The 14,315-nt window shown below is 36.8% G+C and overlaps 1 protein-coding gene across 3 annotated transcripts in view; it reads right to left on the bottom strand.

Moving 5' to 3' along the window:
- The window catches only part of Eip74EF (Ecdysone-induced protein E74), a 321,891-nt gene that overhangs the window by 31,059 nt on the left and 276,517 nt on the right, over positions 1 to 14,315 (bottom strand). For all 3 annotated transcript variants that reach the window (XM_074098101.1, XM_074098143.1, XM_074098216.1), the window contains one exon: positions 4,477 to 4,668. In XM_074098101.1, the coding sequence (XP_073954202.1) occupies positions 4,477 to 4,668 (192 nt within the window). The remainder of the gene's footprint in view (positions 1 to 4,476; positions 4,669 to 14,315) is intronic.

Raw genomic sequence — 14,315 nt, 5'->3', positions numbered from 1 at the left:
TGGATCTAATGTTTTACGCGTGCGAAGTCGCGGGTAAACATTAGTAGGATGATAAAACGTGAGCTTTTAGGAGAAACTTTGGAACAAAGACATAATTGTGTAAGATATAAACATAGTCACGCCACAGTAAATACCCGTTACTATTACAGTACATAATAAATTAACCACAAAACGAATACATAAATAACGCTGGGGATTTTACAATACATAAGGTGAATAAGTGTATATTTAGTTTGATTTGTTTGTTGTTCGTTTCCATTCATAAAGTAGTTGTTATCTAAGTGACGCAAGGGTAAGTAGTAGCTATATATACTAGACTTTATTCGTGACTTCGCACGTAATACATTCATTAGACTCGGCAGATGAACTTACATAGAAATAAAAAAAAATCGTCGGCAAAAAAAACACGTTTGTTGGATGGAGCCCCCTTAAATATTTAATTTAACTATTTATTTTTAAAGTGCATATACAGAATATTTAGTTAGATATTCGGTGAATATTTCAAGCGTCTACCTGTCAAAAAAATCACGTGAGCCGCCTTAAATAATTATTTTATTTTGTATTTAGTATTTGTTGTTATAGCGGCAACAGAAATACATTATTTGTGAAAATTTCAACTGTCTAGCTATCACGGTTCAGGAGATACAGCCTGGTAACAGACAGACTGACGGACAGGACTAAGAAAAAGAGGGGTGTTTAAGTTTGACCGCTATGTGTGTCTGTCTGTTGCATCGTAGCTCTTAAACGGGCTGACCGATTTGAATGCGGTTTTTTTTTGAAATCAGGTTTTCTAGCGATGGTTCCTAGACATGTTTCATCAAAATCGGTTCGGCTGTTTTTGAGATTTTGAACTTTGAGGTGACAAAGTCGGGGGTTCTCCAACTTAGGTTAGGTTGTTTTAACAGATATTCTTCAGGTAGTCCATAATCCACGACAGACCTTGTGACCCTCAGGTTACCTTACGTCTCTGCCTGCTTCCCTCGCTACTTCCCATGTCACTCGAAAGAGTATAAGCAGAAAGGCAACGCGGTCATCGCAATAAAAAATATTTATATCCTCTCTACAGATAAATGGAGCGTAATGCATTGTCGTGAATTATTACAGTTTTCCTCGTTGTTATCAGCACTTACAAAATGACACATAAAAGTACCACGTAGGTACCGTTTTGTGATAGTTCCAATTTGAGTCTCGCTCGATGTAGTTACACTTTCCTTGTGTGCGTGTTTGACGGGAATTTTGTTTTTTAAAATTTGAATAGGTAGCGTTCTAGTCGAATTCTAAAATCAAATAAGATCAGCAAGCATAATGAGGGTGTCTTGCCATAAGAAATAATAGATGGCGTTGGTATCGAGAGGTACGTTTGACGTTACAGTCTTGAAACCAAAAAAGAATCTTAATGTATTTTCTTATGCTTTTATAGAACACAGTAGGTTACGTCAGGTTTATTTTATGAAAGTTCCGAATAAAATATAGTTTCAGAGAAAATCACGAGTTGGCAAAAAACAGTTGGGCAAATGAAACATTTGGGATACGTGAGTTGGGAAGAGGCAGACAGCCTCTAGCTTGCGATTGGCTCGTTTAGCCATTCAACCAATCACAAACGTTACGCAAATGTCAAAGTTGGCAAACGGACGAATCTCAAGACACTGGCGCCAACTAAACGTCACAAAATAATTGATTCGTAAAAACTTCGAATTTTAGTAGATTATTGTCGTGGCCTGGAATTAGGCAATTGCTGGCTGAGTACGAGTTTTTAATACGAAGCTAGCAATTGCTATTACAGCCGAGACTAAAAAAAGCTTTTCTCAAATTAATAATCAAATAGAATACACTTTTTCTCAAACTATATTATAAGTAACATTTAATCTTATGCTTTCCCCTTTTTTTCACTAAAAATAAACTGCAGGTGTTTTTCCACCGAAAACACCACAAGCTGTTTCAGACCCAATTGAAAAAGTCCGGTGTTCCAACAAAATATCTGATACCGGCCATTAGACTTGCTGTATACGACTTGTGTCCATGGAATTTTTAACTTTTAAAAAAAATTGTGACTGATTGCAGGCGCGCTAATTCATTATTATCGAGCTAGCGCGCCTGCAATCTTTTCAACTTTTTAATTTTTCGCTGACCATAAACTTTGCACTTCACCTTCCGATATCTAAAGAATAATGTCAACTTTTAAGGAATTTAGAACTTTTACACAGTGTTCTTTTTTCAACAGTCAATTATTTTGGTAGGTAAAAAAGCAGCTTGATAAAAATGACGCTGAAACAGTTTAAGCCGAAGCATCTTCAATTCCGCGTTCGAGCCTGCCCAAATAAAAGGGGATTTGACTTCTAAACTCGTTTTGAGGGTCAGACTAACTTCCTCTTTGAAATAAAACGAAAACACAGATACTGGCAAAAAGCGGTGGGCATATCCACGGCCCTGGCCTACCTTTAAAAATTACGAAGATTTCCTGTCTCATAATGATAGTAGAAATTAACTGAGCGCATCCCTTTCTAACTGGCGCATTTTTAGCATAAAATGCGTGAATATGGCAACAATTTTGTTTCTTTTTTTTTGTTCTTGTTTCTACCTCTTTCTACGTTATATTTTTTTACGGCGATCGTCTAATAACCTCTTGAAATGAACATAAAAAAGGAGTTTTAAAATTGTCAAAAAGAACAAGAAACAAAATGCATCCGTCTTTTTCGTTTTAATTTACTTGTAGGGTTGGTACCAATCACTCTACTACTACACTACACTACGGTGAGTAGGGCACAATTTGTTCTTTTAAATGTTAAATGAATGTCTCTCTCTTTCAAACCCATAAAAATAGTTTTAAAACAAAATATTAATTTTAATAATTTGTCGCCATGTAATTTTATGAAAAACAATGCCTCTACATTTTTTTTTATTGTGTCTTCGAGTTGCGCCGCAGGCTCGCAGGTTTAACGAAAAACCCTAAGTTGGTACTGTTTTTGGGTTAAAAAGTACACAGATTCACCCAGAAACACAGCGCGTCTATACGTTTTAGGTAGATTTCACATCTTGGCCACTCCTCAGCTATTTGACATTGTGCAAGGTTAGTGATCCTAATAAAAAGATGCAAAAAAATGGCGGTTCGCGCACGCGAGTCGCGTACGCAACTTTCAATTGTGCATTTTAAAACGTAAAGCTTCTTTATCTATGCTTCGGGCGTTGTTTATGACTCGGTTTAAGTACCTACCAGTGTATTCTCTGTGACAGGATCTATCTGCTATTTATTGAAAAAGATGTTTTGCTGTCACACAGAAAACCCAGCGGATGAGTCCATGTTTAATCGTGAAATACTACTAATATAAAGACGAAACTTTGTGTTGTTGTTAAGTCGTATTTCAAGCTGAAACGGGGGAGTAATTCGCTATCTATATAGTTAAATCTAGTCAAGACTTAATATATTATCTCGACTCGCATGATTTTCATACATAGTATGTAGATGACCATGTTGCAATTTTTGTGAATTGCCGTGGGAGTTCAGTTAAATTTGTTTTATGTATTGTTTTGTTTTTTGTTTGTATGTCTTTTTTTATGTAACCTTTTTGTTTTTCCTTTTTGTACAATAAAGAGTACAAACAAATATTTTTAGATTTCTTTATTCATAAGCAATCGATCTGAAATTGCCGTATACCTATCGCCTCAAAGGAAGTTAACAAAAGTCTTAGGATAGGTAGTTTTTTTTAAAAAGGCATTGTCCTAACAGTTGTCTGTATAATAATTTTGGCCGTTGTTCATTAAAAACATCTACAAAGCGAAATACTGTGGAGATTACTAATAATATAGAGGTAGTGTTGGACAAACGATGATCGCGCAAATTAAGTCTGAAGGTAATTCAATGCTTTCCCTAAAAAAGACCTTAGGAGCTGGCATGTACTTTGATGTTCCAGGAAACGAAACAAAACAAATAAACAACACACTGTCGCATTAATCGCATTACATGCGGTATCTGTGACAAATCGTTTTGTTTTTGATACGCATTCGCTAAGACGAGCGGCGACAGTTGGAAGCGAAATTATTACAGTAATTTGTGCATTTTTAAGTACAATTGGGATTTTTGTGAGAGCCAACTGGAGGCGGGCCAGAGGCGGTCGCGCCCCTCCGGAAGTATCCACATATTTATTAATACGGACAACTGCAGTGTTAGGGCTTTGAAGAATATGACTTTAAGCAACTACCCAAGGGATTAAAATGTTTATTTATTTCGTCAAAATCGAGCTATATCTATACCTCGCTGCTGCAATATTGCAACAAAAGAAACTGTGATCAAAAAACTGCTTTAACACCACAATGAAGCAGGAAACTTTTATACCCTTTCATTGATTACTATTACATTTCTTCAATCCGTCCACTGGATGGCTCTTTGTGCCTAAAACACTTTTTCTCTTTCTTTCGCGAAGTCAACTGCAGACATTAATTATGCCAGCCTAGATAAGAGAACACACTAGATAAACTTACCAGGTGGCCGAGGGTGCGCTGCGTGGTGTTGCAGCGACGCGATCTGGTGGTGCTGGTAGAAAGGCAGGAACGGTGCGTACGGCGCTGGAGGCGGCTGCAGCCGTGCCTTCAACTCCTCAGCGGAGCCCGCGCCTGATGATGACGATTCCACGTCCGACACCCCGGAGTCTGCTGGCGACGGGGGCAACGAGCCTGCGGGAGAAAATGCCGTTTTAATGTCTAGGAAACTGACAGCTTTTAGATGCTTAGTGTTAGATTGCAAGGAAATTGTGGTAACCATCCAAAGCAGGGGCTTTTCTTTAGGTTGAGCCTTAACCCCTCGTATGCGGGATCTTAAAAAAGTACTGAACTCTAGTCTCATCTGTTTTAACAATTAATAATATATTTGTAATTTTGAGATAACTACCTTAATTTTTTTAGATAACCTAAAACTTAATTCGTCAGTCTTTCTTAGTTGTTCCTTCCTTCCATGTCACCTAAGTAATGGGCGCTGTATTCGTGATTTCGCTCGTGAAACCATAAAGTACTCCCGTGTGAATCCTCAAACCACTTGTGCAAATTTCATGTCTCTAGCCTTACCGGTTTAGATTTCGGTAATTTCGCGTGTTCACCCCGATTGTCCCCGATTAGATACATGAGAATATTACGAAATGTAGCTAATATGTGTTATTACCGAGATTAAATCATCTACATAAACGTCCAGACGCTTAGAGTGAAGGAAACGACGAACTCATTCGCCACAAATGCAGAGCAAAACACCTGCCTTATGCATCTTGTAACCGCTTACGTAAAGTGGGATGAAAAACGCATATTTGCATAAGAAACCCCTTCAAAGTTTAATCTAATAAGTTAGATTAGCATTATACTCATATCATCCCTAACGGTCAAATTGCTAAGTGAAGTTTCACACGGGCTAAATGGCCATCGCTGACCGTTGGCCGTGGTCAAATGCACTTGCCGTCCAATGCATCTTAGACATTGTCATGCTAAAATCGGAAAGAATTTATGCGTTCGCGAATAGAAAAGGGTGTATTTTATTGTTATCTAAGTCATGTTTGGGGTTGCGAAGTCTTTGTGATTTATCGCGTCGCCTTGTGATGGGGTTAGTTTTTCTCCTGCATTTAAGATGCATCCAATTATTGCACGAACTGCACCTTCAAATAATTGTATGTGTTATGCATAATTTTGTTTCCATGATTTCTTGTTAGCTGCGACTTGGTTTGCGTAGAATCAAGTTATGGTAAAGCATCGTTTCTGAATTAAAATAATTATCTCATACTATAAATAACCTTCTCCTTTTTTTGAAGTCGGCTTGAAAAAGGAAAAAGATAGCCCGATGTTTGTGTACAGCCATCAGCACGAATATCTGACATAACTGACATTATTCTCAACAATCTGACTCTATTCCTAGGGCTGGCAGGACGTGCCAGATATTTTGCACGCTCTGCTCACCCAAATTACAAAGGCTAGCTGTCCCCGCAGGCTTCATACGGGTCTAATGGAGAAAACAACACAATTTCCCGGGAAACATCTTCATTAACACCGTCTACTTTTCAAACTTCGTCAAAAATTTATTCATTCATTTTTATTTATATATAAATAGGTATACCTCCAGCAACACTCGTTTTGCTTTCTCATGTCCCCCAATGAATGTAATTTGAATAATGTCGTCAACATAGTACTATTCCGTTTCCTTGTCCGAAAACTATGAACTGGCCATTTGACCGGTGTGCTGTCCACACCCTATTGTAAGGGCTGAGGGTATTGTGGAGACGGGCCAACAATGCATGGGAACGGGTCTGTTTGACCGTAACCCTTTCACTGCTGTAATTAAAGCGAGTCGCACGATGACCAGTCGGAACAAACGGCGTTCGGGGGTTAAATTCGGTATGGGTGTATACTGATATAAATAATCACGTTTGATATAACTGTAACGTTTGGTATCTCATTAATATTATAAATGCAAAAGTTTGTTAGCCTGTTTGTTTGTTTGTTAGTTCATCACGTGAAACCACTGAATTTAGATGAAATTCGGTGTTCAGATGTTTAATATGTATAAGTATGTTTATCCGTTGCCTAGTATCCATAGTACAAGCTCTGTTTAGTTTGGGACTAGGTATATTGGTGTCGAGTGTCCAATGATGTTTATTTATTTTATTTAGATAGTTTGTGAGTCCCGGAGAAGGACATAGGATAGTTTTCATCCCGGAAAATTGCATAGTTCCCCCGGGATACCGCGGACGGAGTCGCGAGTAACAGCTAGGTATTTAGCAATGCCATATTTGATATAATTTAGTTTGAAACCAACTTTTTACAAAATAATTCGGCAAATCTCGAAATCTCCGCTGAGTTTAGCATGTAATTTGGCACGGTTGTTTTCAATGCGACGTCAATGAAAACAACCATGTTATGTTTGGAAATTTCCATTAGAACTTAGTAAAAAACTGGAATTTCAATTTCAATGCCGGAACCAACGTTTATTATGTGTGCAAAGCCACAATTAAAGTCTAGTTAAAAACAACCCCGTACATCAAAATGATGTGACACCTAACCTATCTAAAACTGGGGCCGTTATATTTTTTTACGTAAATAAATCCAAAATTAGTTACCTTATAGTTTTTATGCGACCTGACTTAATTTACAATTTTACACGTTTGAAGTTAATTCTTGCAAATCGATTTTCACCTACCTTCAGTGATCGAAAAGACAAAAAGATGTTAATTTTGGTATAAACGAGCAGTTTGAATGGCAATGCATTCTAAAAAAAGTGAATTATAGGTAATTTAACAGAAGTTTTTTTTTTACAAGTACTTATATTCAGAATTAATTAAAAAGAGAACCTAATACAGAAGTTAAAACTATTAAAAAAATGAAAAAAAAAAAAAGCACCCTCATTTTTTCGGTAATTTAACCATTGTCACCCGGAATTGAAACCCATCAGCTTGGGCCCCAAGTCCAACCCGTTTTAGCCCAAGCCCTTTCAACGTATCAAAATAATAATCCAACAATGTGGATAACGGGTACGAGATGGACACCAGAGCAATGCTGTGACTGACAAAAGTGTTCTTTATCGCGATCTTTATGAACTAACCACTTTTGTATGGACGGCGTTAGACCATAATCTTATGGACTTAGATATTTATTCGCAATGATTTTGCATATGAATATTATTTAGGCATTGTATCTGCGAAGCGGTTGGCACAGTACTAGCATTTGAATTGGGCGCGACACAAAGCGAATCGAAATCAAAGTCTTCCACTTGGCAATATTAAGTCATTTAATTTGTATGCCTTGATTTTCTTATTCCATTATTAACATGTAGTAGAAATACGAATTGAATGCGTAGTATCTGATGAAAACAATAATTGGGTAAAACATAAATGAACCTAACTCCTATCGCTAATGGATGCAAAAACAGATGGGCAGCAAAGTGCGCTTGTTTTAAAAATCTCTGTTATAAACTGACGACTCTGTTGTATTATTAAAAATGTGTCGGTTATCAATTTAATTTGAAAAATATGAAGTATGGCTAAACGTATTATAATCCAAAATGTGTGGTGTGTTCCGATGTTGTCTCCATTAGATTTGTTCATAATCGTAAGACAACGTAACGGTCAAAATTGACCAACTGACCACCCCTTTAAGAATCATTCGTGATCCCAACGGTTTCTAGCGTCCTTCTAATCGTTATTAACATAAAAAAGGATCCACAAAAGGAAAGTAACATCATAAAAGCTATTAGGGGATATAAAGTTAACTGGTTTGACAATTTCTAAGGACATTTCTGCCTAATACACGTTTCAAAAGGACGTAAGTTCTATGCGATGAAAACTTGCGTGGTTTTTTAATGTTTGTACAACACACTCTGCTGCACCGATAGCCTGTGGGTGTTCGCGGGTTGCTGTTGCATTTCAAGCTAAATTAGGACGAGTGAGTAATACCTCCACCCTTCTACGTCGACGGCATACTTATGCCGTGGGCACTTTAACAGAAGCAAATAATTAAAACATAGATCGTGTACTCGTTGTTCGACATTAGATCAGCGACTTTTAAAATTAATGGAGTCTAGATTTTTCCTTTTTTCATACAAATTAAATAGTATTCTCAATATACGCCACCCAAGAACCCAATTTATCTCGCCCGTCGCCCTACAAACATCAAAAATGTTTCTTCGAATTAAATATACAGTGTAATAGAAATAAAAAAAAACTAATTATTTTCAAAAGTCGCTGAACTAATAACGTCTTTCAGTTTGACGAGCACGATGTTTGAATTATTTGCTCCTGTTAAAGGGCACACCCGGTATAAAGTAAATTCTTTAGTCCGCACAATAGTTAAAAGCAATAGTAGATAAAACTAGCTGAAGAAATTATGAAAAATTCACCTTTTCAGAAATACGAGTACAGTGAAAAAGTTACCGCCTAATATTTTGGGGAAATTAGGGTGCGGTTGTAACAAGGCGACTTAGATTTCAACTGATTACTAGATTCTGTTCACTAAAATGGAAGAGCATCTTAACAGCATTCATTACCTTAAGATGAATACTCATTTGACCAATATTATTTTCGCTGGTGGTACCACGAGGAATAAGGAAAATAACGTAGGACATTATGCGACTGCAGTGTTCATATTGTAGTGTAGTAATGATACGTTAGTAGTACAATTTGTTGGTGGGAATCAAACCGCTGTATCGTCTATAAATTAACCAAGAAATCATACCTCTTTTACAATGAAGCACTTATTAATGCGAGTTGCCTCTCTTTATCACGCCTCGTCACTAAATAAAAAGCACTTCCCCGCCTTTTTTATGCTATGCAGTGATTCTACTCTATTAATTTAATTTGGGTATATTTTTTATTTATTGACTTTTCATTTACACTAATTTTTTTGGTCACTTTTCGCAACCAGTGCATCTTACGTTGGAGTCAGATTTGTAAAAAAAATGCAGGGTAGGTTGAATCTGACTTTCCTAAATACCTTAATTGCTTTGCAGGGAATACTTTTTCGTAACCACTAACCAAATAATTCGGATAATATTTTAAGTATTGCTCTTCGTGTCTGCCATTTCATTACTATCTCCTGTTTTAAATGCTTCGTACTTTTACTTCATATTAAATGCTGTAAAACCTCTCATTTTCCAGTCACTTGTCAGCGCTATTAATTATTACAGAATTGCGGACGTTCCGCTCTGTGACATGCGACACTGGACTTTGCAAGGTAATTATAGTGAGACACTCCTGAGGGCTACGATGTGTTAAACGATGAGCCTACGGCTCGAAATTGGATTCACAAACGTAACAATTACTTGCTTCTGAAACGATTTGATGGTTATTTGCGGAACAGGGAAAACAAAAGATGATTTTAGAATTTATTTTGACTATGGAATGAAAATGCTTACTAATATTACGGTTGAAAAACATAACACTCCATCGGGCAACATAGGTACATACTAGTTAATAAATGATTCAGAATTTGTTATATAACAAACGCACCCTTCACCATGTCAAATTTAGATCATTAGTAAGACCATTTCAAAGAGCCCGGCGGTGTGGGTGTATGCAACCCTTCTCACGTCGGATGGTGATTGTGCAAACAAAAATGCACATTGCAATTTCACATCTGCGTTGACAAAGGGTTTGGAAAGTTGCGAATCGGGCAAAAAAAAAACTATACAATTTTGGACGTGGACATCTGTGTTGCGTAATTTTAGAAATATATTGTTTGGATATGACCGGTGCTGTTTGAAAATATTTGAAGGGGTTAGGGATTTAATGGATATGCTTGATTTTCGGGGTCCTTTGGAGGTTTAATGTTAATTTGAGTTATAACTAAAACTGCATTGAGACCGACATAATTAGTAAAACGCCTAGTAAGTAAAATTGGTTCAAATCGTGTCGGACCTCCGATTACTAATATGCAAGTAAAACGTGTGTCAAATTATATCATTTTTCTTATAACGATTCTTCTATCTGTTCAAGTCTTTTTGAACCGCTGGTGCTGTGTAAGTATATTAATATCTTAAGTCGTAAAAAGTTCAAGTTACAGTGGAAGATGACTTACATAAGTAAATTACTTGTTATAAGCTTGACAGAGGTCGATGATCGAAATAAAAGTAATCTATCTCTTTCACATTTATAGGATTATTATTTACCCATATGAGGCAAAATTTGGAGCAGCAGGTCAACCCTTGCAGGGTTATATCATCTTAACCAAACAATTGCAGCTTGCGTTGCCCAAATGACGGATTTGGGTCGAAAAGACCCTTTTTTTCGTTTGCGAAATGGGTTAAACACCTTGCGCGCGCGCATCGGTTGGGTTGACAATGTGTGCTGGTTTATTATTTATGTTTGGGCCATATGAATAAAGCGTTGATTGAATTTAAGGAGCATCAAAGTAATTAAAAAAAAACATTAAATAAGAACTAAAAAGAAAAACAAGTGTAGTCTAGAATTCTAATATATACCTATATAACTTATATAACTTAAACACATATAAGCCCTCCTTCGGGCAGTTAGGGTAAAAAAATAAAAACCCGTAAGCAGCGCCCTAAAAATTATAGAAAGAAAGAAAGAAAGAAAGAAAGAAAAGTTTATTTTGGCTCCAAAAAAGTACCACCTAAAACTAAAACTAGAACTAGCACTAAAACTATGTTACTAGGTGACACGGCAGGATACCAAAAAGGGTCTCCAATCAGCATGTGTTGCCGCACATTATGTGCAGTAACGCTGGTTTTCTGTGGAGCCCAAACGTTAAATAAACATGTATGCATGAGCCAGTTCCTTTGCCCCAGTCAGACGGAGAAAAAAAAATTAAAACCATAGACAAAGGGAGAAGTGACTATAGCGTACAGTAGAGTATAGCGTACGCTCATACTCGTAAGTACATTTGCTTTTATAGAATTGTAATAATTCCACAACTACGAAGAAGCATTATTCTTAATATACCAACTCTGGCCAGAAAAAGAAAGAAAAGTTAGATATTCGCTAGTTTCCATTCCATCACTACTTTCCTAAGCTTACATCTAACCCAGCACAGGAAGACCTAAGTATCTAGAATGGTTTACTAATGTTTCGGCGAATAACGTTTGGCAACCTGTTTCATTTCGCAACTTTTCTTTTCCCAACTGTTGGATGTTTCTGAAACTGTAAATATTTTAGGATTTTTATAAAACTAACCTAACCTAAAGGGTTCTACACGATGGCCCTGAAATAAATCCTGAAATATTTACAGTTTTAGAGATTGCGAAATGAAAAGTTGCGAAATGTAACAGGTTGCCAAATGTTACGTTGTGAAAAGGCAGTACTCGATCTAGAATTCTAGACAAAACAAAAAAGGGCTACACTTATAAACGCGATGTCAAGCAAATTAACTCATGCGTTGACATTGTACCCAAAACGCTTACCGCACCAAATCTAGCCAACCCAGGGCACCTAGCTATCGATCTACTTATCACTGCCACAGTTACGCAATGTGTTTGTGGGTAGTAGTGCCTATTGTGTGTACACGTCTGCGTAAATTAGGTACGATTGTGTGCGTGTAAGGCTACGCGGAAACTCCAGGAAGAACATATTCATACAAAGTTTATTAAGCGTAATGAAATTGTTTTTGTTATGCCGAATTGTTAGCTTAATCTGCGATATCTAGGTAAGAATTTTGAATCAAAATTTGCTTTAACAGACGTTAGAAGCAGCAGCAGTAGATCTGTACTGTCGTAGCTTCGAACAAATTAAACGTTCGTTCATTCAAAGTTATCGGTGTTCGGCGATATGAATGAAATAATCTGCTTTAAAAGGTGAAAAGTTTTTTTTAACTATAAAAAATATCACTTTATTAATAGTAAAAACAACGCATATGTTATGACACACTTAAAATAAATCTATTCTACCATAAAAAAGCACTTGAGCACCTAGTATCCACGATCGTCCTAACCTCTTCTATGTGTTAGAAACGCGTAAGTGTGTCCTGTCGTGCGTGTGCGTAAACTGTGTCTGTGTGCGCCGACGGGGTGGCCGGGACTGGGCGACCCCGTCAAAGGGTAGTCATGACATTGGGCTACAGTAACAGCTGATATCGCGATCGATTGCCGACTTCTTCCTTTATGAATTTTTCATGGTGCCATTTGTTTTGACGCCTCGATCATACCTATATTAAGAACGCTAGTAACTAAAGAAATCAAGCTGGTTCGATACGATTACAGTAGGTATGCTTGATAATATAACTGTAGAAATTTTAGGTACAACTACAGCAGAAAATACAGCTCCAATTATTACAGTACTAAAAGATATGTTATTACAATCTCCTCCCCGAATAACGTATTCAGGCACACTGTACCCGCAGGTTATCTAAAATTCGAGACGGGTATTATACACCTATATGTATATAGTATATTTAGGTCCGCATCAGCGTCCCCGTATATAAGAGTATGTGGAGTATTACATAATGTTTTCGGCATTTGACATACCTAAGGGTATGTTGGTTTATAAAGAGAGGGCTCTGTGGTAGACCTTAGGCGTGTTTGTGTTTGTCGTTAAGGTAAGATTTTTTTTATATTAGTCCATTCGAAAGTGTCTTAAGTCTTAATAAATATGTTCTTGTAAATTTTCAAACAAGTTACACGAGTTTATGTATTTTTCATACAGTGGCCACTAAGTCGCCCAATTTTGGAGGTCTCTAGGAAGTCAGTGTAAATAGATAAAAATAACCAAAATGGGATAATGGTGCAAAATGATTTTAAAACAGCTGTATTAGTTTACAGGTATGTCATAATTATTGAGGTTTGCGTCAAACAAAACGTGATAAAAGTGTGTCCGAATTAAGTTTTAAGAACTACTTTTGAAGTCAGCCAATCTGTTTTCAATATAATTTTATACGTGAATACGCTGTGTGACACGAATAAGAGGTGTGGCCAGTGTCTAGTCGATTGTCTGAATTTATATACAGGGAATTCCAGCTCCGTCTATATTTCATTCTGTTCTGTTCTCAATCATTCTGTGATATTCCGGAAATTGCCGACTCTAAGTGGAATTGGTACTGGGATACGATATTTCGTATCAATATCATTCCGCATAAAGCTGTCGGCTCCATTTCCGTTTGGGACGAAATGTTCATACTAAGTTAAAAGGAATCGGTAGAATGTAATAACGTTTCGTTCTTGGATTTACCAATTATGACGCAAACAGGGTGTGGTTTCACGCGGGGAATATTTAAGTTAGAAAAATGGAACTGTTAATGTCAGCTGTCATGTATTTTAGTGTTACGTCACAAAAACTTTACTGTAAGACTATCGAGAGCAAATATGTAGTTATGAAATGTATTTCAACCGTTGGCCTTATTGTCTAATGCGCTTATGCTTGCAATTGCATTCACCAACTCTTTCTACCCTTATCTTACACACACCGTATGACAGAAAGAAATAGTGACAATGATTGTGATTATAAGTGCGTTAAACAATAAGAGCTCGTATTTAGTGATGACAGGTACATGTTTTTGAGGTAACATACGTAAATATATATTATCTTATTTATAATTTATGGAAAGTGTTCGTATATGCTTCAACTACTTTGTGCCTGATAGAAAACAGACAATTTAATTTTACAATCAGGAACTATTATCTAATGAAATGACGGCAATGAAAACAAAAACGTTTTTAGCTTAACTTAAGAAGTACTTATTAATATGTTATTAGCTAAGTAAAACAATCGCTGTGCTATAGGAACCGTCTACATACATATATACTTTAAGTCTTGAGGCAACGTCGCACGCTGATTGGTTGATACACGCAAGGTCTGTGACGTGATTGGTCGATATCAATGTTCTAACAAATCAGATGTGAGACGTTG

Source organism: Choristoneura fumiferana, chromosome Z (genome assembly GCF_025370935.1).
Source record: "Choristoneura fumiferana chromosome Z, NRCan_CFum_1, whole genome shotgun sequence".
Lineage (NCBI taxonomy): Eukaryota > Metazoa > Arthropoda > Insecta > Lepidoptera > Tortricidae > Choristoneura > Choristoneura fumiferana.
The sequence above is the reverse complement of the archived record's forward strand: the minus strand, read 5'-3'. Positions and strand labels throughout refer to the sequence as shown.